This window comes from Falco rusticolus, chromosome 1 (assembly GCF_015220075.1).
Source record: "Falco rusticolus isolate bFalRus1 chromosome 1, bFalRus1.pri, whole genome shotgun sequence".
NCBI lineage: Eukaryota > Metazoa > Chordata > Aves > Falconiformes > Falconidae > Falco > Falco rusticolus.
The window spans coordinates 860417-884369 of NC_051187.1; the positions used below are offsets into that span (position 1 = coordinate 860417).

The window sequence follows — 23953 nt, forward strand, 5'->3', positions numbered from 1 at the left end:
GCTAAGAGACCCCATGAACAATTTGGAAACCAAAGGCCCACCCTGGGCACCCTGCAGCTGCTTCGCAGTGTCCCTCTGCAGCCAGAGAGAGCTTCAGTGGGATGGGATGGGACACGACAGCCGCGCTGGCTGCGTGGAGGTGCTGCTCAAACCACTGCCCACCCAGCTGCTGCAGAGCTCAAGCCCAGAAATCCCTGTGGGCTCGCAGTTAATTAGAAGCATACTGCTAGGACACGTATCAAATGCAAAGCTGATACAAAGTCGGACACCACTGCACTGAAGTGTTTTGAAATACCCAGAGAGAGCTGAATCAATTAGAATACTTCCTTCACAAACCTTGTTCTTACTGGCATTCTCTGGGCCTGAGATCAGCCCAGAAAAGAGGCAAAAATCTCTTCAAATGTCAAGTCTTAATGTAGTCTGTACATTGCGGATGTGCACAGAGAACTCATTTTTCCTAATTTCAGGTGAGGTTTCAAAGTTGAGCTATATCCTTAAAATCAGCCCCATGGTGCTTCATGAACGCAGCACACCCATCCTCCCCAAGATGGAAATGAGTGATACACGGCACAGACCAGAAAGCCAGAAACATTGTGTGTCAGTACAGTAAGTTATATAGGTATCCTACTGTTCATTATCCCTTTGCCAAGGTGCCCTCTTTCCCCTTTATAGGATTTCCTGCAGACACCATTGAGAAACACTGACATTTAGATAAGCAGTGTTGACTAAAATATCCAGGTTAACATGCAAGAATAAGTATTTATGTGTCTTAAGTGGGACTATGTTATAAGCACCAGCAAAACAAGCTCATACGTGCAGCCTTCATGTCAACACAGTGCCTTGCAGAGGCACCCACAGCTCAGAGGAAGTCAGACACACACTTTGATGTGGCTCTCCACAAGAAGTAACTAGCACATCTCCTCAGCGGAGCAAATTAAACCAACAAAGGGCCTTTTTAATTTAGTAATGCTCCTTCCAGGGCTCAAGACAGTTCACCTGAAAGACTACCCATATAAAGCTCTGAATGTTTGGGGCCAGAGTTCACTGAGCAGAAGCCGGACTCGCTAGAGAACAGTTCCCTGTAAATTATACAAGTATTTGAAGCAAGACAGGATATTCACCCCAATGCCACGGTGAAGCTTCTCCAAGCTCAGCAACCAGCACCCAGCTATTCAACTTAGACACCAGAGAAAAGGATGCACTCACCTGTTTTCATTATCCAGAAACACTGAACTACTGCTTTTCCCAAGGGCTTCACTGATGGGAGAGAGGCAGAAGGGGGAAGAGAAGGCATCGGAATCAGAGTCAAAAGTACTGTCCCTGCTCACGTCATCAGCAGACAGCTCCAAGGAGCCCTCATCCTCCCCTGGCTCTGGCCTGCAGTCCAAACCTCCTTCTGTCCCCTCCACCGACAGCTCTGACCTGTTCTGCTCCTCCTGAGAGCTGATTGTCGATAGGATTCCTGAGTCACTGCGGGCAGGCTGGGGGGACCGGCGGGTGCTGTCTGCCACAGGGTAGCACTGGGAGAGCTTTTCCCCTTCTGAAGAGGGGGAGCTGATATAAGCCAAATCTTTCACAAGCTGTGACACAGTTAGGATGTCTTCTTTCAGGATCACTGCCCCTTTCTGCTCGGTGGGGGAAGCCTGACGGACAACACCAAACCCCTGAGTGTGGCGGCCACGTTTGCGGGGAGCTTTACGGACCGGGGAGCTCTCAGGAGTGATATAGCGAAGGGCTTCTTCATCCTGCCTCTGAATGCGGGAGTTTGGCACCCAGGCAAGGATAAGCGTGGTTCCGAGTAGCTCATCTTTTTCCATATACAAGCACAAATAGCCTTTGAGAGAGCAAAGGAGCAATCAGTCATGGCATGACACAGATTTATTCTAAGGAAACTGAGCCTCAAATTTGCCCTTCCCCATCTCCCCCATTTACCACCATTGCACATGAGCAAAACAAACCCTTTTATTTACCACTACAGAATTCTGCCAAACTAATTGTGGGGTGCTCAACATTATTCAGTATTTACAAAGAATTTCAAGTCTGCATATGGCTTTTGAATAGTCTAAATTCCATCTGGCCTAAGCAGACATAGAAATGACATGCAAATACTTCAACTTCCTGGATGGATTACTAATAAAGAATAAATTCTGAAATATGTTGCCACATGAAAAACTTCTACTGTTTGTTAGTTAAACAATTTCAAGTGCCAGCTAAACACTTATTTCTCAAGAACATTTACTTTAGTGTAGCTAACGGGCTACAATTTTCATGGAAAGCCAATAGGAGAGGAAAAAAAAAAAAAAAGCCAGACACACAAAAAGGGAAGTGTGAGTCAGTGTTCACAGAATAATTAGTTTTGTGAAGTTAAGCCAGCAGTCACTACTCTCTTTGATGAAAACATGAAAGAACAGAGTCACAGATGACAATAAAGGGACAGAGAAGTGTCCCTTCTTCATTTACTCCAGTGCATGCAGTCACAATCAGGTTTTCTTTCTTTTCCCTTTACCAATGCTTGTTGAGGCCACCCTAGCAATGACAGTTACAAGATGATACTTGGCTTTCCTGAACATAATTGTTCAAGTATATTTGAAAGAGCAACAGAAGTTACTGTCCTCAAATGACAACTGTCAATCTTCGGCCATACGAATGGGCTTAATAAAATAAGTAAAACCATGCTAGAACAGGAGAAATAGCATCAAATTTCCTATTAAAAGAAGAGTTGATGGATCAGCTTGTGGATGGCTTTCCTCAATCTTCTGTAAGACTGCCTTGCCTGGTCCCCCACTGGCATCTTTTCATTCTTTAGAGCCCAAGATGTAGAATTTGATACAAACACACACCCCAGGAGAGAGAAAAAGAGTGAGTGAGCAGTGTCTGCAACACCCTATCACCTGGATGATGCTCCCCGATGCCTTGTAGCAGCTCAGGTGGGTGGACACAGACATTGTTCTTAGAGTAGATAATCTCCCCATCAAGTATGGAAGAGGAACTGCTGCCACCACCAGGATTCAAGGTCAGGAGGTCAGAAGCTTTTGAAGAGGCACGTCGGAGGAGTCGCCCCAGAGACATCGCCAAGGGAATGTTTCCATTATCTGTCAGCTCTAATTAGGAGTCAAATTCAGAAGATCTGCTAAGAAGGTAGAAAGAAGTGCATTGGAACAAATATACTGACAGCACAGCATGTGCCTACCACTGTCTGAGAAGGAAGAGGTCTCCCATCAATTGCTGCACCAATCCTACAACTTAAGCAAGAGCCTCCAAATGCTCTGGATCTGAAACATCACCTCTGTTTTAACGTGCTGAAGTACAGAATCCCAGGATGGTTTTTTCTGCAACAAAGAAATATGAAGGCATCAAAAAACCACATTTTAATAGTAACTGTGGGGAGGAAACAGAAAAGTAATGCTTGTCACTGAAAATCGCCCATTAAGAAAGAGAATGCAGCGATGCAGAGCTGCCCGATGTATCACTGTCCTGGGGATGTCAAAGAGAGTCAGAGTAGACCCTGGGGGATTCCTTCAGCACAGAAAAACTGCTGAGACCATGACATTAAACAAGGGGCTGCCACTTTATCCACAGTAACCACTGATCTCCGAAAAAATATTAATCAAAACAAGTTAATTTTGTGTTATCATTTTTTGGCATATTCCTGTTATGCGCTTGAAGTTTTTGGTTTGGGATTTTCATTTGTTTGTTTTCTTGTTTTGAGCAGTGATGGTTAAGTAGAGCTTTTTCAGAGGTAAGTGGCAAGAGACCCATATTCAACAGAGTGGGCAGTTTCCAACAGCAGAGTACAGCATGTCAACTCAGGACAAACACTTCCTCCACCAATAGGTAACTTTAGCTAACTGTGGAGTATGATCCCCAACCGATCACCAGGTAAGCTCTGTACTCAAATGAGATGTGCTTCTCATTGGGGCTGTGAATCCAGAAGGGTCACCCAAGCTATAAAACTATTTAGGAGACAGATCACAAATTAGACTTAATGTGTGGAAACAACAGTCTGGCACAAAGCAATCCCACAGATAGCCCAATGCAATTCAACGTGGAGCAGGCTCTGCCTGCTGCTGCTGTCCCTAGCTGGGAAGCAGACCATCAGAGGCATGGTAGTTTCTGTTCTGCCAAAAGTACATGAGCAGAGGAAACATCTACTTTTGCTCCTTTGTATTTACACGGCCTTACTTGCTTGTGAACGGGCCGGTCTGACCTAGCACACACCATATATCACCATGGTCCCAGGCCCAGGGGAAGCATGTGGAGATACCAGCTCAGTGTGTTCCCTGTGACAAGTCCCACACCACGGTCTGCTCAGCATGCAATGGGTAGCCAGAAATAAAAAGAAAAGCAGATAGGCCCTGACTTGTACTGTCAGGGGCACTGGATGCAGGAAACATTTAGGGGCCTAAAGCAAGCATCATCAAACATTGAATAGCTCTGATTTCTTTAAGCATGATTTTAATGGTATCTCCAGACACACAAGGAAGCAAGAAGGCAGAAAGGGCAAACAGAACCAGCATTTCTCAAAGAGCAGAGTGAAAACTGCAGGGAAGAAAAATAGCTGTCCTGATTCTGACAGATTTGTACATACAGAAGACTGCAAATGAGACTGCCAAGTAGTTGACAGAGCCTTCATTAAAGGACAAACTATTGGTTTAACTGGCAATCACTAGATTTGTCAGCTTGAATCACAGCATAAGCAGTTTCTGCATTTCAGTCTTTGCTGGAACTTGACGGAGAAGCTTCAACCCTGCTATGTAATGTGCCCAGCAAGTGTTCTGGAGAAGACAATTACTCTGCAAGTCCTTCGCACTCATGTCTCCTTCTAGCACCAAACACAACATGTATCTTCATGTCTCAGCCCCAAAAAACCAAACACCAATAGAGCCATATGCTCGTTTTTGTCCACATCACCAAAAACCATGGTACACCTTGGAAAAGTAATTTGCCTTGGCCACCGTGAAGAGCCAGTCACCTTTCCTCTCACTGCACCCTGCAAGAATACACAGTAAACTCTGCTGCAACTCCTTCTGACCACCAAGTTACAACACACCATCGTTTCAACACAGAGCGAGGGAGTCTGAAGCTGTGATGTGGAGCAACCTGTATGGCATCAGAAGCCTTGAGCCTCCAGCACATCTGAAGAGGGTCATCTGCTACCACAACATTTTATAGGCAGCACAGTTGGCTCAGCTATGTCCTGTTGCTGTCAAGACTGAAACCAGCCTGGATATCCAGACCTCAGCTATTTTATCAGAACTCTAAAAGTGCTAAACCTCCACACAGAATCATAGAATGGTGAGGGTTGGAAGGGACTTCTGGAGATCACCTAGTCCAACCCCCTGCTAAAGTAGGTCCACCTACAGCAGGTTGCACAGGATCATGTCCAGGAGAGTTCTGAAAGTCTCCAGAGAAGGAGACTCCACTCTGGGCAGCCTGTTCCAGTGCTTGGTCACCTTCAAGGCAGAGAAATTCTTCCTTGTATTCAGATGGAAGTTCCTGTGCTGCAGTTTGTGCCCATTGCCCCTTGTCCTGTCACTGGGCACCACTGGAAAGAAGCTGGTTCCATCCTCTGACATTGCCCTTAAGATATCTGTATACATTGGTAAGATCCTCTCTCAGTGCTCCCTTCTCCAGCTAAACAGACCCAGCTCTCTCAACCTTCCCTTGTGAGGGACATGTTTCAGTCCCCCCATCATCTTTGTAGCCCTCACACAGAAGGAAAGTGGTACCAGCTAGTTGCTGCTGTTAACTGGGTAATGCTTCCTCAGAAAACACAGGTGAGCTTTTCCTATTAAGGACAGCAGATGGAGATGCATGTATGGAACAAGAGCTTGTGTGATGTTCTACTGCAGCTCTCCAGGGGCTCTCAGGAACTTGGGCAGAGGTGCAGGACTTGTCTGCCAACAGAGGCAACTTATAATTAGCTTTTACACAGCACAGAAAGAACAAAGCAACAGGTAAAGATCAAAAGCTGCTCCCTGGAAAGCAGAGGAATTTAAAGGGAAATATTGCTTTGATCCTGCAGAACACCTGTTGCTTCAGCACTACCTTGGTCTGCAGGTGGAAAGTGCAGCAGATACACACATGCACACACAGGCTGGGAAGAGGAAACAAAACAAAAGACATAAGGTGAAAAATATGGTGTCCTGCCAGCACAGAAATCTAGTCTGTCGCATTTGTTTTGCAGAAGACCTATGCATCAGAAACCAGAAACCACCACAAAGCCGCAAACAAGTAGCCAAATATACTGGGATATGTAAGTATCACCAGCAAGACTCAAATGAAGTATTTCACCATTGCCACAGGCTAGGGAATTCTGTGTAGCTTTGCAGAATTAAAGAAAAACAGATGCAAGTCACTGGACATTTTCTGAGAGAGTGACAAGAGTGATCTGGAGTGTGGAAAGAGATTGCCAAGGGAAGATTAAAGAAAGGGAAATGTATTAAAAGTCTTTGTACATGGGAACTATTAGTGCCATAAAAAGGAAGAGCTGTCAATGGAGGACAGCAGAAGTGGTAAGGCAGTTAAACTGTGGCAAGCATTAACTAGTTTAGTCAATCTAATAGCAGGGACAATGGTGTACCAGGACAGGGCAACCTGAAGAAGCCATTTCCATCACTGAGGGGTTTCAAAGACAGGCCACAGAAATAGATAGGCAGTCAGTCCCAGCTAGGACCAAATGATGGCCTGGACCTCCAAAGGTCATCTAGTCTACCTATACAACCCCCAAAGTCTCTGAAACGGCTTGTGAATGCACCTTTCCTTCCTAAAAGACAGGAGTTCATACAACACAAATCAGCAAATAACAAGGAGACCAAATTTGCAGGGTTTGCTCTATTCTCAGCCCTTGTCTATGTGGGACAACATCTGCATGCACAGTCCATGGGGCCTGGGTCACCAAGGGAAGCAGGTATTGCTGCTGCCTCTTGTGTGAGCTTTGGAAGACAGGCGGGAACTGTCCTGTGGCTAAGGCAGCATTAAATTAGCACCATTCAAAAAAAAAAAGTATTTTTCATATTAATTTTCTATTTATCCCCTGATCTGAAGGGATTCTAATCAATGTGGCAGAGACAACCCAGCTCTCCACAAGCTGAAGCACTGAATTAGCTGATAAGCTCTTGCCGAGTGCCAATATTTATTAAGCACACATACATTTTCTTCTCCCACACATCAACTGTCGCCACTAAAAATCTCTGCTACAGCTACCGAGTCTGTTCACGCAGCCCCTGGCTGCTCTCCCAGTCAATGCCAGCACTTCTCAGCTACACAAGATCTCACTAATGTGCTGGGGAGCCAACTTCTGAAATCACCCCAAGAAATCTTCACAAGAGCCTGACCAGTTCCAGCCAGCAGCATCTCAAGTAACACCGGCTGCTCGCCTCCCTTAGAAATGCCCTTCCCCTTCTCACAAACTGATCAACAAAATCCTGTTTGGCTTGGCAGATGCTGCTGGACCAAATGTTGCTGCCTCCGGTTGCACAAGGTTCCTGTATTCTGGCACAGGAGGGCAATGCAGGGCTCCTGCATGGGCTGACCCAGGCTCCAGCACGTTACTCCTGGTCTGCACAGCACACGCTGACACTGGAGCAGTTTGTGAGCATGCAAGGCAACAAGGCTTCTCTCACAAATAAGTTTAATCTATAGAGGCATATGACAGCTTGCACTTTGGGTTGGCTGCAGCCGACAAGTCACACTGCTGAGCACTTTGTGCCTGGCAGTGGGTCTTGTGGCTCCGAGGGCAAATTTGCTGTGCAAGAGTTTAATAGCTTTACAAGCAAAGTAAGTCGAGTTACAGGGCTCTTGAAACATAAGACCTACAGCATGTCTGGGCACAGAGGAGAAACACAAGCTGTCAAACAACAGCACCAAATTTAAGCATGAAATAGCTTAAGGAAGAAAAACTCCACAGGCTTTTTTTCTTTTTTGCCCTTAATAACTTAATTTTGACTTCACATATTTAAGGACTAAAGTCACTGCACTGGGAAGGGCTCAAATATTGCAGAAGTTCCTGCCTCTTCCTCCCCTTGGGAAAAAAAAATACCAGGTTTGCATCTCTGGTAGCTCAAGCATAGGTTACAGTTTGCTGGAAGGCAGAGCGACCAGAGACCAAGTACAGGAGCCCAGGAGTCAGAACTCACAGTTTCTTTCCAGTCTTCTGACTGGATTTTCTGTGCAACCCTCAGTTAGTCACTCACTTGATCTATACTTCTCTATATATACATGAGAGCCCTTGTAACAACCTTCCCTTTGTATTGCCATACTGCTACATTGGGGGGTGGGGGAAGCTTTCAAAACTACTAGCTATTAGCTGGAGCTATTTAATATGACCTAGCCAAATCAAGGAAAAAAGTTTACCATAGGGAGCCATTCTGAAGTCATCCCATTTCATGGGGAGAATTATGTAGGTCACCAAAAAGTCTTTCATTGCTGACCTGCTGGTGCAGCAGCGGCCCGCTGAGTGCAGAGTAAAGGAAAAGTAACAGCAGTCACCAGCAAAATCCTGACACTCACACAATCCCAATTCCAGTCACTTCAGTGGAACAGATTTCACTCAGATGCATCTCAGCTGAAAAGGTAAAAAAGGGACAGCAGACTAAATACTGCAAGTTTGTGACTCAGAGATAAAAAGGGAAATGAAATGCTGCCTGCTGCTCCCAGCCACACCTGCTTAGGCATAAAAAAGCAAATAAAAAGCTTACCACCTCTCTAGCATTAAGAGTCAAACCACAGCACACAGTTTGGTGCTGAGAAATTATTATTTGTGCCACGTGTTCCTCCATCCTAAGATTAACTTCATTTCATATTACTTAACTGCTGTGTTTGTGCAGTAGGTAACGTTTTAATGGCTTTTTTTTCCCCAGCATCCTGTAGCTGTGGCCTGATAACACTCACAGTACTAGATTCCTAAATATCAGCAGCTGAAAATCTCAGGAACCTGGTTTCAAGGCTGAATTGATAAAGTAATTACGAAGTCTTTTCTTAATACGACAGACATCAAACCACGCATCTCTGACACATTGAAACGGTCTCCTTTTCACCCTGCCACAGGCAGGACTGTGCTGCCCTCCCTTCTTGTATGCCAAACTGAGAAAGCAACACACTGCCCCATCCCAGCTCTCCAGCTTTACACCAAGCAGGCATCGAGACATACAAAACAAACCAAGATATTCAGGAAATACAATGCAGGGTCAGAAAAGCAGCTTTCAGAGACTTCTCTGTTTTTAGCCAATTTATCATCAGAACAAGAATGAACCCCTCTAAGCCTACAAACTTAGAGAAGGCTTCTACAAAAGAAGCAGCAGGCCTGAGGTTTTTACCCTGAGCTGTTCTGGTCTTAACATTTCTACTGTTTTCTCTTAAAAGATCTTTCAGCTTTATTACTTCCTATTCAGAGTGGCGACTAAGAACATAATACCTTTGCGAGCCAAGCTACCAGCCTGAGAACTGAAAAGACGGCAGACCTCCGAGAGGAAGAAGCAGAGTTATTTTACAGAGTGTCAGCAACACCTACAGCAATATATCACCCTGTAATCCCTGCCCTGGAGCGCCTGAAGGCCATACATCAAATAATTGCCAAGGATCCCGACCATCCATCTTCACATCTCTGCTGATAACAGAAGTGAGCGAGTGAAGGGGTAGGTACTGGGGTAATTGGAGAGACCACCTCCCTAAAAGCAAGGAAATCGTTAAAATACCCCAAGTGGTACGAAGCCACTCCAAAACAGCAGAGGATAAAGTCTGGGAACTCCTTTGCATTCCGCTACCTGCCCGCCCCGAGCCGGCCAGGGGGCAGCACCCCGGCCGCCCCCCCGCCGGGCTCTGGCGGGCCCGGGGCAGCGGCGGCGGGGGAGCGCGGGAATGGAGGACAAAGAACGGGATAAATAAAACAAAAATGGACGGAGCGCCAGGGCGCCGGGCAGAGCACCGGGTGCCTCCTCCCCAGGCACGAAACCGGGTGCCAGCCCCACACGTGGCGAGCAGTGGGCCCGGGTGGGCTGGGGCAGCCGCTCCCAGGGGCAGCCGGGGCCCCGCTGCCGCCCCCCGCCGCGCAGAAGCCCGGCCCCGCCGTTACACGCCGCTCAACGCGCCCGTACCCAGCAACGTCCCCCGCGGCCCCGCCGCTTTTACCGGCAAAGACGAACCTAGGGAAACTTGTCCCGGCTGAGCGGCCCAGCCCCGGGCGGGCCCCCAGCCATCGCCCCCACCGGGCTCCGCTGCCGCCGCCCCACTCCCCCGGCTCGGCTCGGCCCGGCCCGGTGGGGGTGTGCCCGCCCGGCGGCCCCGCCTGCCGCCGCCGCCGCCGCCGTGACCCGCGGCTGCCCGGCAGCCGCCTCAGGGCGGCCTCGGTGAGAGAAGGGCGAAGGGGGACAGCCCCCCCCTCCACCACCAGCACGCCCCGCCCGGCCTCCGGCGCCGTTACCTGCTGCCCCGCACCGGGGCAGGCGCGGCCATGGCGGCCGGGACGCCGCGGGTCTCGCCTGGGCCCAGCGGGCAGCGGCGGGCTGAGGTAGTGTGGCCCGGGGTAGGGCGGCCCGAGCGCGCTGTCCCCCGCCTCCCCCACGGGCTGAGATGGTGCGGCCCCAATCCCCCTCCGCGGGGTGAGGTGGTGCGGCCCACAGCGCTCACGTGACCACGTGTTGACACGTCGCCTGGCAACAGAAAGGTGGTGCTGCCGGCGGCGGGTGAGTGCGGGTCTGGGCCGGCCCTGCCCTGCGGCCCGGTACCGCCCGGCCTGCTACCGTCCGGCCCGGTACCTCCCTGCACAGTACCGCCCGGCCTCGCGGCCCGGTACCGCCTGACCCGGCCCCGCGGCCCGGTACCTCCCTGCCCGATACCGCCCGGCCCCGCGGCCTGCCCGCTCCCTGGCTGCCTGTGCCCAGCCCCCGGCGGAGGGGCGGCCTGCTGGCGGCGGGCCCGAGATGCCGGGCTGCCGCTGACTCTTTCCCCCGCGGGGTGCTCTGGTTGTAGGCATAGGCCAGCCCCAGCCTCAGCCCCATGGAGGAGGCCCCCGGTGCCGCGGCAGAGGGATCCGAGGTGGAATTCGTCTCCACTGAGTGGAATGTTATCAGAGTTCCACCGCATCTTGCTATGGAGGTGATTTCCTTTGAAACGTTTACAGGGCAGCGTGTTCCCATGGGTTCCTTACAGATCTACCTCTTCATGGAAGCAGTTTCAATAGGAAGAAAAGCAAACAATTATTGCAGTCTTGCCCTGCCTATAAAAAAAGTCACTAAAAAGTAAATCTAGTTACTGTTGTGTCAGCAGCATCTTGAAGTATGAGTTTCTCTCTCTGTTCTTAGATAGCGTATTTCTGCTGTAGACGCATTAAAAAGAAAGCTATTCACATTTCATAGATGTGCATACTTGGGCTCTTTTTTTGAGGTTTGTTGGTGTTTTCTTCTTCCATTGGTATTGCACAATACTTGAATTTGGCAAATGATGATATGGGTTAAAACAATGTCTTTATAAAAAGGAAGAGGAGAATAATTTGGCTACATGTAGTGCAAGCTGGAAGACTTTCTTTAATAAATCCCTAAGGGCTTTTTTTTTTTTTTAATAGATGTGAGCTAGAAATGTGAAATTAGAAGTGGTTTGTAGAATTTTTGTCAGGATCTTTCTGTCTTAACACTAGCTGAGTGACCATTTTTGCGAATGAGATTGAACTTCTAAATTAAACCTTGACAAAAAGTACTTGTTACAATACTGTAGTGTTAACATTAAGCAAACCCCACAACCTGTTGTTAAGCAAACCCCACAACCTGTTATAACCCTGCTATTCTGCTTTTCACCTGCATTGTATACTAGGCAATAGAAGCAGAGAATGGGAACAACAACGAAGAGGAAGAGTCCGTTCCTCTGGAAGACCAAGCAGAAAGAGAGATCTGTGGAGCTACAGAGCTGTTTGTTGGCTCTGCAGAAGTGAGGCACTGTAACAATATATGTAATCTTATTCACAGAACATATGACCAGTATTTGTAACTTAATGTTCTCTGCAGAAGTGAGGCACTGTAACAATGTATATAATCTTATTCACAGAACGTATGACCAGTATTTGTAACTTAATATTCTCCTGGTGCAGTTTTATTACTGCAAACACAAACCCAATCAGAATCGGAATAGAGAGGAGCTAACTGGTCAATCACAAAGTATACAAAAGCTCTGCCAAAACTGGAGAGATTCCTTTGTTGTGCTGTATATGCGTAAAGTGTTTTTTTTAATCAAGAGTGACACAACTTTGCCAGTGTATTTGTGCACTAATTTGAGAAGAAGACCCTCTTGTTGATTCTTTGCATTTTTCATGTCTCATGATGACAAAAATAAGCAGACTTTTAGGTGCAAATAGGGTTAGATTGAAAAGCTGTTTCAGGTGATGGATTTTATCTTTCAGGAAAAATCTCCTGAGACTTTCTCAGACAAAGTAGAGTTTGACAGATGTCCTCCTGAACTGGGTGACATGGAGCAGCCGATAGCAGACAGAGGAAACCCTTCCCTTCCTTCAGGAGCTCCTCTGCAGGCATCTGCAGTGTCAGTGGAGTTGAGCAGCTGCACAGAGTCAGGTATCATTCAGTTCCTTACTAACAGTACAATACTTGATACCATCTGTCAAGCACAGTTTCTAGTTTTCTCCCTTTCTGATCATTGTTAATGCAACTGGAGGCATAATACTGTGAAACCTAAGCCTTTATCTTTTCCCTTTTTTGGGTGGTGGTGGTAGTGGTGTCCAGGTAACATTGGAAAACCCATTTCTCTCTATTCAGAGTCTGCCTTTGAGCAACTCCGTCAGTTTACTAGTGAGAATGGTGACGAAAGAAAGAAAAAGGAGTGCCAGCAGCATGGAGCTGAGGAAGACGAAATAAGCAGAAGTGAGGAAACCGTAGAAAAAACAGAACTGGTTGTCTTGGATCCAGAACATGTGAGAAGCCCTCAAACCTTGTCCTTCGCAGACTTGATATTTTTATTTGTATAAAATGTGTGAGGTAAATTGTAAGCAGTGGCTTAGCTGTGTGCTAAAACTACATGCTTAAAAATCGCTTCTGTGAAAGTACTAACTTCTGACTGTGTCTACTGCCTCAGTATTAACCCTGAAGTTGCAGGTTCAGAAGTGAGCAATGTAGTGGGTAAATCTGATACTCTTCAGTACTCCTGAAAGAGAAGTACTTGCAGCAAGAGTGAGTGTATGGGTTCTCAGATGTAGCTCTTCTGATATGTTTCTGACTTTCAGATATTCTCAGTAGTCACTTTTTGATGTCAACAAATACCAACTGTATAATGCTTCTCACTTGCTCTAGTGAGTGTCTATGGCAGAAAATAAGATGCTTTATTTAATTACTCCCACTGAGTAGCAGTAAAATTTCTTCATAATTTATTTACACAAATATGCTAAAGTTTATCAATGTCATACTTCTTTACAGCCTCTGATGAGAAGATTCCAGGCTACTCTGAAGAATTACCTTACTAAGCAGATAGAAGAAGTGAGCCTAGAGCTTCAGGAACTGGTACATGTCATTCTTTCTTTGCCTTCCCACAGCAGCCCATCCCTGTCCAAGCTGAAGTGAAATGGCTGATTTCCTCTTGTTTTTGCAGAGGACAGCAGTGAAGAAGAGCAAAGTACAGAGGGAAGAGCTTGGGGTGATTCTTTATGGAGAACAGCAGCAGCTGGCCCATCTGCAGATGGAACTGGAGAAGAGCCGTGACCGCTGTTCTCAGATGGCCACAGCGCGTCTGCAGCTGGAAGAGGAACTGGAAGGCCTCAGGCTTACTTATAAGAAGATGTGTCAGAACAGAGATGATGAATGCAAGAAAGGTGACTGAGGCAGTTCTTGCAATATTTCCTAATTCTAGTACTATGTGGAGAAATGAATTTGAATGTAAGTCAAGCATTGGATTGAAAGTCACAGTAAAATTAATCTGGAATAATGCACTCATCAAAAAGTTTCACAGATATTCCTGGTTGCCATATCATTTCTATTGTTTCTAAGACCATGTTGAAATGCTGTACTTTTCTTAGAAGGTCTTTAGGATTAAAACTGTTCTGTCACATAGGCTGTTCTGTGACTTAGCAGGAGGAAAATTCCCGTCGCTCTGTTGCATCTCTGCCAGGGTGTGATGAGACTGAAAAGGCTGTAGGTCATCAGGGGCATCCAGGAGTACGACAGCACTAGCCATGTGGCAGCCCATTCCAGCCAAAGAAATGGACTTGATTAATTCTTTTTGTTGCAGGCATCTGGACAGGAAACAGTAAAACAATTACAATGGCAAGGAGAGCTAAGCATTAAAATAAATTGTTTAGAAAATTTCTGCAGCTTATTAAAAAATTAGAGAAGCATTCAGCAGATTGAGAAAGAGACAGTTCTGTTTTGGGGCAGAGGAGTGGATACATAGCCTCCTGAGGCATCTTCTTTGATTTCCTGGGATTCTGTGTGCTGGGAATCAAGGAATTGCTTACCAAGATTTTTAGCTTTGCTTGTGGAGCTGTACTCCAAAGCTGATGTAAATTCTTATTTCAGGGAGGGCTGATTTATCTGGTAGGTGTGCAGTTTTTGCTTTGGGTGTTTCTGTATTTCTTTCTTTTTTGTCTCTGTTTAAAGTGTATCCTACAAACATACTTCTCTGTAAATATTTTTCCTCCTGCCTCCCCAGTGTCTGCAATGCAGACCCAGGTTGAAAACCTCGCCTTGCGTCTCTTCTACATGCAGAATATGGACCAGGATATGCGTCATAATATTTTACTAATGAAACGGTCAACAAAGAAGGCTGAGGCAGAGAAGGTCCAGGCTGAGGTGGAGAAGAAAAAACAGGTATCAAGTACTGTCTTCTTTAAAATAAATAAATAAATTAATGCAGATGACAGCAGTGAGTCTTGGAGGATGTGCTGCCTTGTCAGAAGGAAGGCTATAGTGACTGAGTCATAGAAGATGTGTGAGGACATTTATCCCAAATAACTGGGGAGGTGGGAACCCACAGTTATTTTGAAAAATTAGAAGGATCCCCATCACCAAGATAGTGGCATGTAGTACCCAAAGGTTTTTGACAAGCCTTTTAATAGAAAATCACTCTTCACTCAATCAAAGGGGGGTGTGGGGGCAGAAAGGTATTTAGTGAAGAGGTATCATATGTTCAAGTCTTGGAAAATTATTCTGAGTCACAATGAGTTTTAGGATGAACAACGAACTTGGAAAATGTGCTGGAGCTCCCTCTGCTGCCTTCTGCTTGCAGCAGGGCCCAGACTGATTATTGTTAATGCAGAATTGCATGCAAACAGTTGAAATTAGATAGATTTAAATGTTTTTTAACAATGGATTTTAAAACATTAAATGATTAAGATTCCCAGCAGCTGGAGAGGTGGCGCAATATAATCTGTGCTGACAGGAATGACTGCTGCTTCAGATCAAAAGTATCAATTTACTACTGCAAATGGAATAATAAAAAAATCAGCAAAGAAGGTTTCAGTCTCTTGAAAGTTGTCACTGCTGCATTTATGAGCCATTTTTATACTAATGGAAAAGTTTCAGTAGGAATCAAATCTAACCCAGTTGCCAATTTAATTCCTTTTCTAGCCTATGTTATTCTGGTGGAGTGTAGTTGGTTAAGACTGAGATTATATTACTCATCCTGAACTGTTTGGCTCTGACTCTTTAGGATCTTCTATTGGACCACTTAACAAGAAAAGCCTGTGAACTACAAGAACAGATTGTTCTGTTTGAAGCTCAGTTTGTGGCCCAGGCAGAGGACACAAAAGTAATTCGGCAAGCGGTAAATGAGGTAGGAGGGTGCTTTTTTTGCTGCTGGTTAATATTTCCCCCTGGAGGGACTGACCCCTTTGGCTCATGCTCACGTGGTATGTACAATGTAGGCCAGAATTCTACAGTTTGTTCCTGTTTGGGGAAATGAAGACAACTTTTTTTTCTTCCTCTTTTCTTTTCCCTTTGTCCTTAAGAACTGCTTGTAAACCCCACCTTCTCAGTATTTTTTTTTCTTGCAGACCTATGCTCTGTAGTCTGGTGTGACAATAAACCAGACAGCTGTTAGTTGAAGCTGTTCCTGCCCAGCATATTATGAACAGAAAAAAATACTGCATTGTAACAGGTATTTGGGTTTTCAACACAGTGTAGATTCATCCTCTCTACCAACTCTCTCTTCCCTAGGCTCGTATGGAAGCACAGGCTATTAACATGGAGAAAAAGCGACTGATGAACCAGTGGAATAGTAGCTTGGCTGGAATGAAGCAAAGAGATGAAGCCTATGTTGCCACACAAGAGTTGCTGAGGTACAGTATCTGAAACAGCCCCAGGAGAGACCTCGAATAATTTGGATAGGAGGGATTCTTAAAGGAGCAGTATGTCTTCTGTCAAGTTTATCACTGTATGTGCAGGATATGTCAGGCAGAACAAGTTTGCTGCTCTAAGGCACATAATAAGGTTAAAAGATAAGAAGCACAGTTCTTTGTTACTGTTTTCCTTTATCTGAAACACAACTCTCCCTCAAAATGTGTGAAGTTTTTAAAGCTGTTTAGAGTTATTCTATTCATATTTTATTCCTTTAAAAGAGTTCCTTCACCTTTGAAGCATCTCTCAATACAAAAAGTTAGACATCAAGGAGGATTTATCTGTCACTTTCGGTTAGGGTTTTTATGATGCCTTTAGAAATCTTCAGGAAGACCTTCCTATTGTTGCCAAAGGAAATGTTTACTTGGTCTGGAGTCTTAAAGCTTGACTGATTCTCCGAGAACAAACAACATGCTTTTATATGGTGGCATTCTGGTAAGACTGGGGGGTAGGAATAGGACTGAAAGAAGGAATTAATTTTCCTACATACCTTTCCTTTTAAATCTTAATGTCTCCATCCATCTTCTGATGACTCAGCACTGTCACAACAGACTAGCATTTATAAAGATCTTCCTTCTTGACTGTTGTTGCTGCAATAGCATGTTTGAAAAGGGGAATTTGTAGATGACCATTCAGCACACATATCAATCCCTGTGATGATTTTCCATCCTCTTTGCCTCTCTAGTAAGTACAAACATGACCTCGAGCTGCTAGAAACAGACATCCATGCCTGCAGAAAGTTCATCAGGAAAGAGGAGGAGAAGAATGAGTTGCTTGTCACCATCCTGAACCGTTCACAGAGCAATGCCAACACAACAAAGAAACTGATTGCCCAGTGCCTTTCAAGGCAGGAGGCCTTGAAGGTTGAATGTAGCACCTATAGTCGCATTCTCCATGAGACAGAGCAGGCCCTCAGTAGGACCAAGATGGTGAGAAGACTCCATGAAAGAAGAATCTTTTTGAATTGGACATGGGTATTTAATACCCCTCCTCAAACAGTTGTAGTGATCCTGTCTCTGTCTGCCATATTTCTTAGGATCAAGCTACTCATCTGGATGAATTGTTATCCATCAATAAGGATATAGAGAAAGCAACTGATGTCAAAGAACAGATGGAGAATGAAATCTTGGCAAAGCTTCGGGACCAGATGATGTCCAGCAAAGCTACAAAGTACTTCTCACAGCTGACTGCAAAACTTCACAAGAGAAAAACAGATCTGGTATAGTGTCTCTTCTATTTGGGAGGACAGGGGAAGGAAACCACCTGGAGAAGTGTTTCTCAAGTGTGTTTTGTCAGTGTCTTCATTCTGGTTTTTGGTTCTGCAACTGAAGGTCTGTTGGGTTTGTGACTCCAATTTGTTTCTTCCAGCGATCCTATTGCAGGATTCTGGTATATGTGAGAGAGTTTGGCCAAAAAGGCCTGTCACATAACATACTATTCTTTATTTATTAACAAAATACAGCAGAATGATAAATCATGGGAGTATTTACTATAAAGTATTACCAGTTCTTTCGTATTAGAGGAAGACGGTAGATAGGTGGTACTTCTATACTCCACATTAACTCGTACCTCTATACTCCATCACGAAACATGATACAGGCATGCTCTCTGTTCCTAAGTAAGGATTACAATCCAAGGAACAGTCAAACCAGACCCACAGATCTTAATGGCATGATAAGCTGCTCTCTTTGGGAGTGTATAACTGGTACAGATAGAAAAACTAGAAGGTTCAGCATAGTATTTATCATACCAAGTTGTGTGGGCTGGAACTGACACAACACACTCACACCTCTGTATTTCTGTGGGTTACTTCAGCCTGCCCCAGCTTTTTTAAATCAAGGGCATACCTTAAGTAACTGGAGGACTTCCAGTACTGGCTTCCATTGTGAGAAAGGCCCCTTCACCCTCCTTCCCAACAGATACACAAACAAGTGGGTATTTCACGTTGACTCCTATTAGTATCTGTGTTGAATATAGTACAGAGACTATGGACTTGGAAAAGACCAAATTGTAACCTCTCACAGTGTGGTCCAGGCTGCACAGAAGTAGCAGACGGGCTCTTGAAAATTACCGGGTTGTATTCACACTGCACTCAAACAAAAAGGCATGCCCATGCTTTCTGGCTAGTACAGGTGTTGTTAGGTGAGGGATGTGTTTGTCAGGTATGGTGGAGAAAGTACAATAAAGTAATGTCCTACTACTGTTAGCCAGACAACTAGAGATATCTGGGCAGGGAAAGTAATTGCAAAGTGGTGAGTATGGTCTCTTACAGGGTTTTGGGATATTTAGGCTCCTTAATGCTTTTCAACAGCCTATGGCAGAGGTAAATATTGCTATCTCCTGTAAATAGATGGAGAAACAAAGGTACAGAGAGGGTAAGGAGCTTGCTTACAGCTTGTGTGCTACAGACCTGAGAGTAGAATCTAAATCCCCTGATTCCTGTGCTTTGATAAATGGGCATTACAAATCAATGACTTGCTACTGGTGACAGTAATTTGTTTTCTGTCTGTTGATACTCCTAGGAGGTGCGTTTTTCCAAAGTTGAGAATGATATGGCCCAGGTTATTCTGGATGCAACTCATACCAACTGCAGGCTGACAATTCTCCAAAAAACACTCTGTGAGCTGGATGAGGAAGTAAAAAATATCTGTGATTTGATCAGCTGCAGGGAAAGTGAGATTGCAAAGTGCAGTCTCCTGTCTGAGAACAAGCAAGGGATCATCAGCCAGTACAACAAAAGGTTGGAGATGATTCTTTCTCAGCAAGGGGTATGTACTTTTATGTTTGCCCCAAATTTGATTTTCTTCTTTGTGGTGACCACAGATATCCTTGATAAATGTAACTGCAGAAGCATCAGAGAGTTAAAACTTTCAGGCATCAGTATGGTGATTTAAAAGCTGCACTAGTTAATGTAAATGTTTACGTTTGTCAAACAGTTCTTAATGCATGCAAAGAGGAATTGGCATTTGGGAGTTGTGAAATGAGGGTGTGCCTAGCACAGATTTCTGCAGGGAGTTGTCTGCACCCGATGAAAATGTTGCGTGACATCAATACTCTGGGAGTAAATAGAATCTCATTATAAAATCTGCAAAGACTGATGAGGGGAGAATGGAGCAAGCAGAGTGACTTCCATCACTTGATGGTTGGCCCTGCTCAGATGATACCGTGATCTGTCCCTGGCACAGTGAGCCATAAGACCTTTACAGGTACCAGTGTGAAAACGAGTACTACAGCGCACGCTTTTGAGTGTCCGGATGTACCTGTTACAAGAGCTGAGGCAGGCCTTCCGTCACAGTGTCCGAGAACCATCGGGGCTTCTGCTGCATTTATTCCTGTGAGGTCAGGAATGATTAGTCCCATCCAACTCATGGGGAATGGAGGCAGAAAGTAACTGACAAAATAACAGTATAGCTGAAGTATTTAGTAGGCATCTCAGCAGTTGGACCAGCCTTCTGCAGTGATGCTATAAACAAGTGCTCCAGCAGCTTCTGCCTGATTTATCTCAAACCTTGCCCTCATACAGGGGCAAGAATTTGGACCATTGGAAATTTTGATCCATAAGCTGACCAAGCAGATAGAAGAATATGATTCTGAGGTGATGACATTACAGAAGTCCTGGCTCAATCAGCAGAAAGAGCTGGTCAAGTTAACACATGAACGGGAGGAACAAATAGCCTCCTTGGACATGTTAAAGAAACAGATCACAATAATGCAGCAGAAGAAGGTGCACACTGAAAGTAAGTAATTCCCTAACTCTTTCTTAAAATGTTAATCCGTGAATGGAGGAAAAAGTGAGTGAAGGCTTACAGACAGGTAATGCTAGACCTTCACCAAAGAATGCCCTCAGTGCTCCTACATATGTGACCAATAATGCAAACAACCTCAGCACTGCACTGTGGGGCTAAAAGCCAGGCACCTTCTGCTGTTTTGCGTGTTGTTATTTCCTATAAGGATTGATCCTGCTGTCTCAACTGACACAGTTGAATGCTAAGTGACTGCATCACCTGTTATACTTCTTAAATAAAGTTTGCAGGTAGTTCGTAGGTAAATGTCCCCACCAATGATAGCACTTTCCTTGGCTAAAATTAATTCTTTTCCACAGCAGTCTCCTTCAAAACCTTATTTGATTTTTGGGCTTGTGGAAAAATGTTTTGGCTGGGTATGTGGGACACAGGTGGCTCCGCACACAGTGTTGTCTGGTCTAATAGCAGTTTGTCACACCTTGCCTGTATTCCACCCAGTGTTCATGGGGAACGGTAAGACTTTTTTTCCCGTTTTAAGACTTTTTTTTTTTTTTTTACATTAACCTGTAGATGAAATTCAGCAGGAAACTAAAGAACAGAAAGAGATTGAACGTCACATGAAGAACATGTCAAATGACTTGATAAAGTTGAATGTGTTGATCAACAAGAAAAACGGCAGCTGTGAGGAGCTGCAGTATGGCAACATTATTGCAGAGAATGAGTTTGTACGCTCTCTCAAGGTACAGAGGCTTGACATCTCATTTCCAGGTCTTGATCTCCCATGCAGATCAGAGGCAAATAGTGACCCTGTAAAACTTTCTCAGTCTGACAGTCTTGTATTGTTTCACACTTCCCAAATCTAGGCAGCAGAAAAAGAATTAGTTGAGATGCAGGACAGGCACAGTCAACTGACTGAGGAGAAGGAAAGACTCCTGAACAGCCTGTTGGAAGCAGAGTAGGTACCAGAGAGATTCTTGCTTTGTGCCACAGTCTTTGAACTTTAATATTATGTGTCCATGTTGCCTTTCTTCTCCAGTCATCAGACTGAACCAGCACCAGCAGATGTGCTTCTGTCCTTGGAGAAGATGAGTTTAATGAATTTTTGAAATGCAGAAACTGAAAGCGGCTTTAGCTGTCCCTGGAATGAGCAAGAGCCGAGAGGATTTTGGCTTTAACAATCCCAGCATGCTTGCTTATGCTGGATGTTGCCAAGATCTGCATGCTATCTCTTCTGCCAGGAACTCAGAGCCAGTGGGCCACACTGGGCAATTAATTGGGGTCCATCAGCCCCCTGTCAGTCTAGGCATGCCTGTATTTACAGTCATCATGCCATTTTCTAAATTGCCGAGCTTCCTGCCCGATTTCATGCTGCTCTGTTGCTGCCCTTTTACATGTCCCGTTTGCAAATCTTTCGTTGCTGCCAAACCATTCAGCTCTGTGTTCAGAGTTGATCTTGGGAGTGTGCTGCCACTGATGTACAGAGCATCCTTTCTGTTGTTTACAAAGACATTGCTTTCCCTTTCTGTTATTGAAGGCATCAAATCAAGCTATGGGAGAAAAAGATCCAGCTGACAAGCGAGATGCGTGCAGTGGTGGATTCTGAGACAGGGCAAGGCGAAATGCCAGCCATGAGAAGAGAGATTCACAGAATGCAAGTAAGGCACTGGGAAAGAGGACTGAGGAGCTGCACACAATTTATTCAGATTTGGAGTTGCTGAAATGTGAGGCAGGAGATGAGAAACAGGCTGGAGAAGTAGTATCTTTGAGGCCATAGCAGTATTGGAAATCTTACCACCCTGCAGCTAGATTGAATGAAATACATCCAGCACGCATGCACTTTGTGTTCCATGTACATGCTGTGTAATAGGCTGCAGCAGCATCTAGATACACCTGAGAAACCTATTTAAAATGTAGTATGTCTGCCACCTTGTTCTATGACCCCAATTTATAAGCAAAGAAACGTTAATTGCTAAATATTGCATCATCTTAATAAATGGTTAGGGAAGTCTTTCTATCTTCTGGCAAAGCAACTCTTCATTTTCATTCTCAGGATGCTTTTGCTCTTCTGCTATTGCTAACGAGTTCCAGTGAAACATTTTGAAAATTATTTTAGATGAGTTGATACTCCAGCCCTCTGGCTTTCAGATCTGCACAGGGCAAACTAGGTTTGGATTTGGAGCTAGTTTGGCTTGCCAGTGCTCACATGTCACATGTTTCTGGTTTATGTTGATGGAACGTACCACACAGATTTCAGTTAGGTACCACTTGTAAACATTATTTTCAGCCTATTTTGTATCTTGACAAATGGCAGGTTCGCTATGGCCAGCTGATGAAGCAGCAGGAGAAGATGATTCGTGATATGGAGGCATCTGTTTCTCGTAGAGAGGCGATAGTGATTCGTGGAGAGGGTCAGAACAAAACAGATAAGAAACGTATCGTGAAGAGCGACTTCCACCGCAAGAAACAGGAGCTGAAAAAGAAGATCAGTGAAACCCAGAAGGTGAGCAAGTAAAGCAGGGCTGCAAGAATTCACATAACCTGTATTTGCCTTGTAATTAGCACCGGTGAGCAATTAGTATGCGATGTCGGTACACAGACACTGTGCCTGCACAGGTACAGTACCACACAGGGGATAGGTTTTGGAAATTCGTTTTTTTTTTTTAAAAAAAGAATCCTGGGAGTATGGCTGGGAATGCAGCTGAACTGAAGATCCAGAATCTGCCATTTCCTTTTCTTCCATTTACTAGAATGCTCAAGGCTGCAGTGAAACCATCCTGGAGCTGGAGAGCACCCAAGCGTCCCTTAGTGCCGCCTTCTCAGAAAAGCAGCAAGAACTGTGCAGGCTGCAGGCAGAGTGCCATGGCCTTGATTCAGATGCAGAATGTCTTCGGAACAAGAAACGATGGGTGAGCGCATCCGCTTCCTTGCAGCACACGAGCCAAATGGAACATGGAACCTGCTGCTTTCTTCTGTTGCCAGCTCCCTGTCTCTGTGTTGCCACCGTCCTGAACCGGGCATGCTTGGCATGTAATTTTAGAAACACTTTATGTTTACTGAGCACATTTTGAGGGCTCATAGTGGCCCTAAATTGATTCTGCAGCTGCACTTGCGTGAGGCAGCATTCACCTAGGAACATCAGCCTGAAGGACATTGTATCTTGAAAATATCTACTAACAACTATCTTTTGTGAGCGCGAGCTGGCTACTCCTACGTATGTTACAAGTTTGAGAGCCAGCTCAGGGTCTTGAATGACCCCTGGGGAAGTTTTGAAGTCGGTGAAACTCTGCCCTGGCAAGGGTTGCCCTGTATGTGCGGGTGTTTCTTTGATGTGCAGAGTTCTGTGAGCTCAGATGGGGATGCTGTTTGGCTGTCGTTATGGGGACGTCATAGCACTGTCCTTAAGAAGCCCTTCTGTTCCACAGTGTGACAGTTAGAAATCAATGTGATTTGTGTCACAGGTACTTAGTCCTTTTCTGTGTGCAGTCTGCTGCCAAACCAATTCCCGTTGTTGCTCTCCTCAGAACCTTTTGGAGCTTGTGGCCTTACAGACGCGCCAGAAGCATCTGCAGGCGCTGAAGGAAGGGAAGTACGTGCCCCTGTGCCGCACTGAGCAAGCCCTGAGAGACAAGCAGCGGCAGCTGCAGGCCCGGCTCCAGACGATCCGTGCCATCGTCCACCAGGTCCAGCAGGAACATCCTCAGCACCACGGGGCGCTCCAGTGGCTCGCTCACTGCTTGGAATCCCGGCTGGGCCCCCAGGAAGCCTGACAAGACACAGACACCCGCCTGCACTTGCTCTGGGGCTGCAGGCTTGGTAAATAAACATAAAAAAATAAACGTGTAGAGTATAATATTTACCATACAAATGTATTTTATATATATTTAT

At 45.4% G+C, this 23953-nt stretch overlaps 2 protein-coding genes across 13 annotated transcripts in view; one reads left to right on the top strand and one right to left on the bottom strand.

The window, feature by feature from the left end:
• TBC1D16 (TBC1 domain family member 16) overlaps window positions 1–10535 on the bottom strand; it is a 33740-nt gene extending 23205 nt beyond the window's left edge. For 3 of the 11 annotated variants that reach the window (XM_037403506.1, XM_037403515.1, XM_037403523.1), the window contains exons 1-3: window positions 10143–10358; window positions 2892–3130; window positions 1207–1834 (exon numbers count right to left, since the gene is read on the bottom strand). In XM_037403506.1, the coding sequence (XP_037259403.1) occupies window positions 1207–1834; window positions 2892–3069 (806 nt within the window). In that variant the 5' untranslated portion in view covers window positions 3070–3130; window positions 10143–10358. Of the gene's footprint in view, window positions 1–1206; window positions 1835–2891; window positions 3131–3190; window positions 3330–10142; window positions 10359–10420 lie in introns of those variants that run through there. The other 8 variants (XM_037403489.1, XM_037403497.1, XM_037403483.1 and 5 more) reach the window with 8 other exon arrangements.
• A 37-nt stretch (window positions 10536–10572) lies between these two features.
• Window positions 10573–23910, top strand: CCDC40 (coiled-coil domain containing 40). Of its 2 annotated transcripts, XM_037403445.1 has the most exons (20): window positions 10573–10682; window positions 10969–11094; window positions 11806–11919; window positions 12389–12557; window positions 12759–12913; window positions 13413–13496; window positions 13585–13804; window positions 14641–14798; window positions 15640–15762; window positions 16146–16267; window positions 17011–17254; window positions 17362–17544; window positions 18848–19093; window positions 19849–20062; window positions 20639–20808; window positions 20932–21023; window positions 21603–21723; window positions 22380–22568; window positions 22816–22974; window positions 23590–23910. In XM_037403445.1, exons 2-20 carry the CDS (start codon window positions 10996–10998, stop codon window positions 23833–23835), a joined length of 3108 nt encoding a protein of 1035 aa, XP_037259342.1. In that variant the 5' UTR covers window positions 10573–10682; window positions 10969–10995; the 3' UTR covers window positions 23836–23910. The 2 variants fall into 2 exon arrangements, with proteins under 2 accessions (XP_037259342.1, XP_037259352.1); XM_037403455.1 differs by lacking the exon at window positions 11806–11919 and having other exon boundaries at window positions 10576–10682.
• The last annotated feature ends 43 nt before the right edge of the window (window positions 23911–23953 follow it).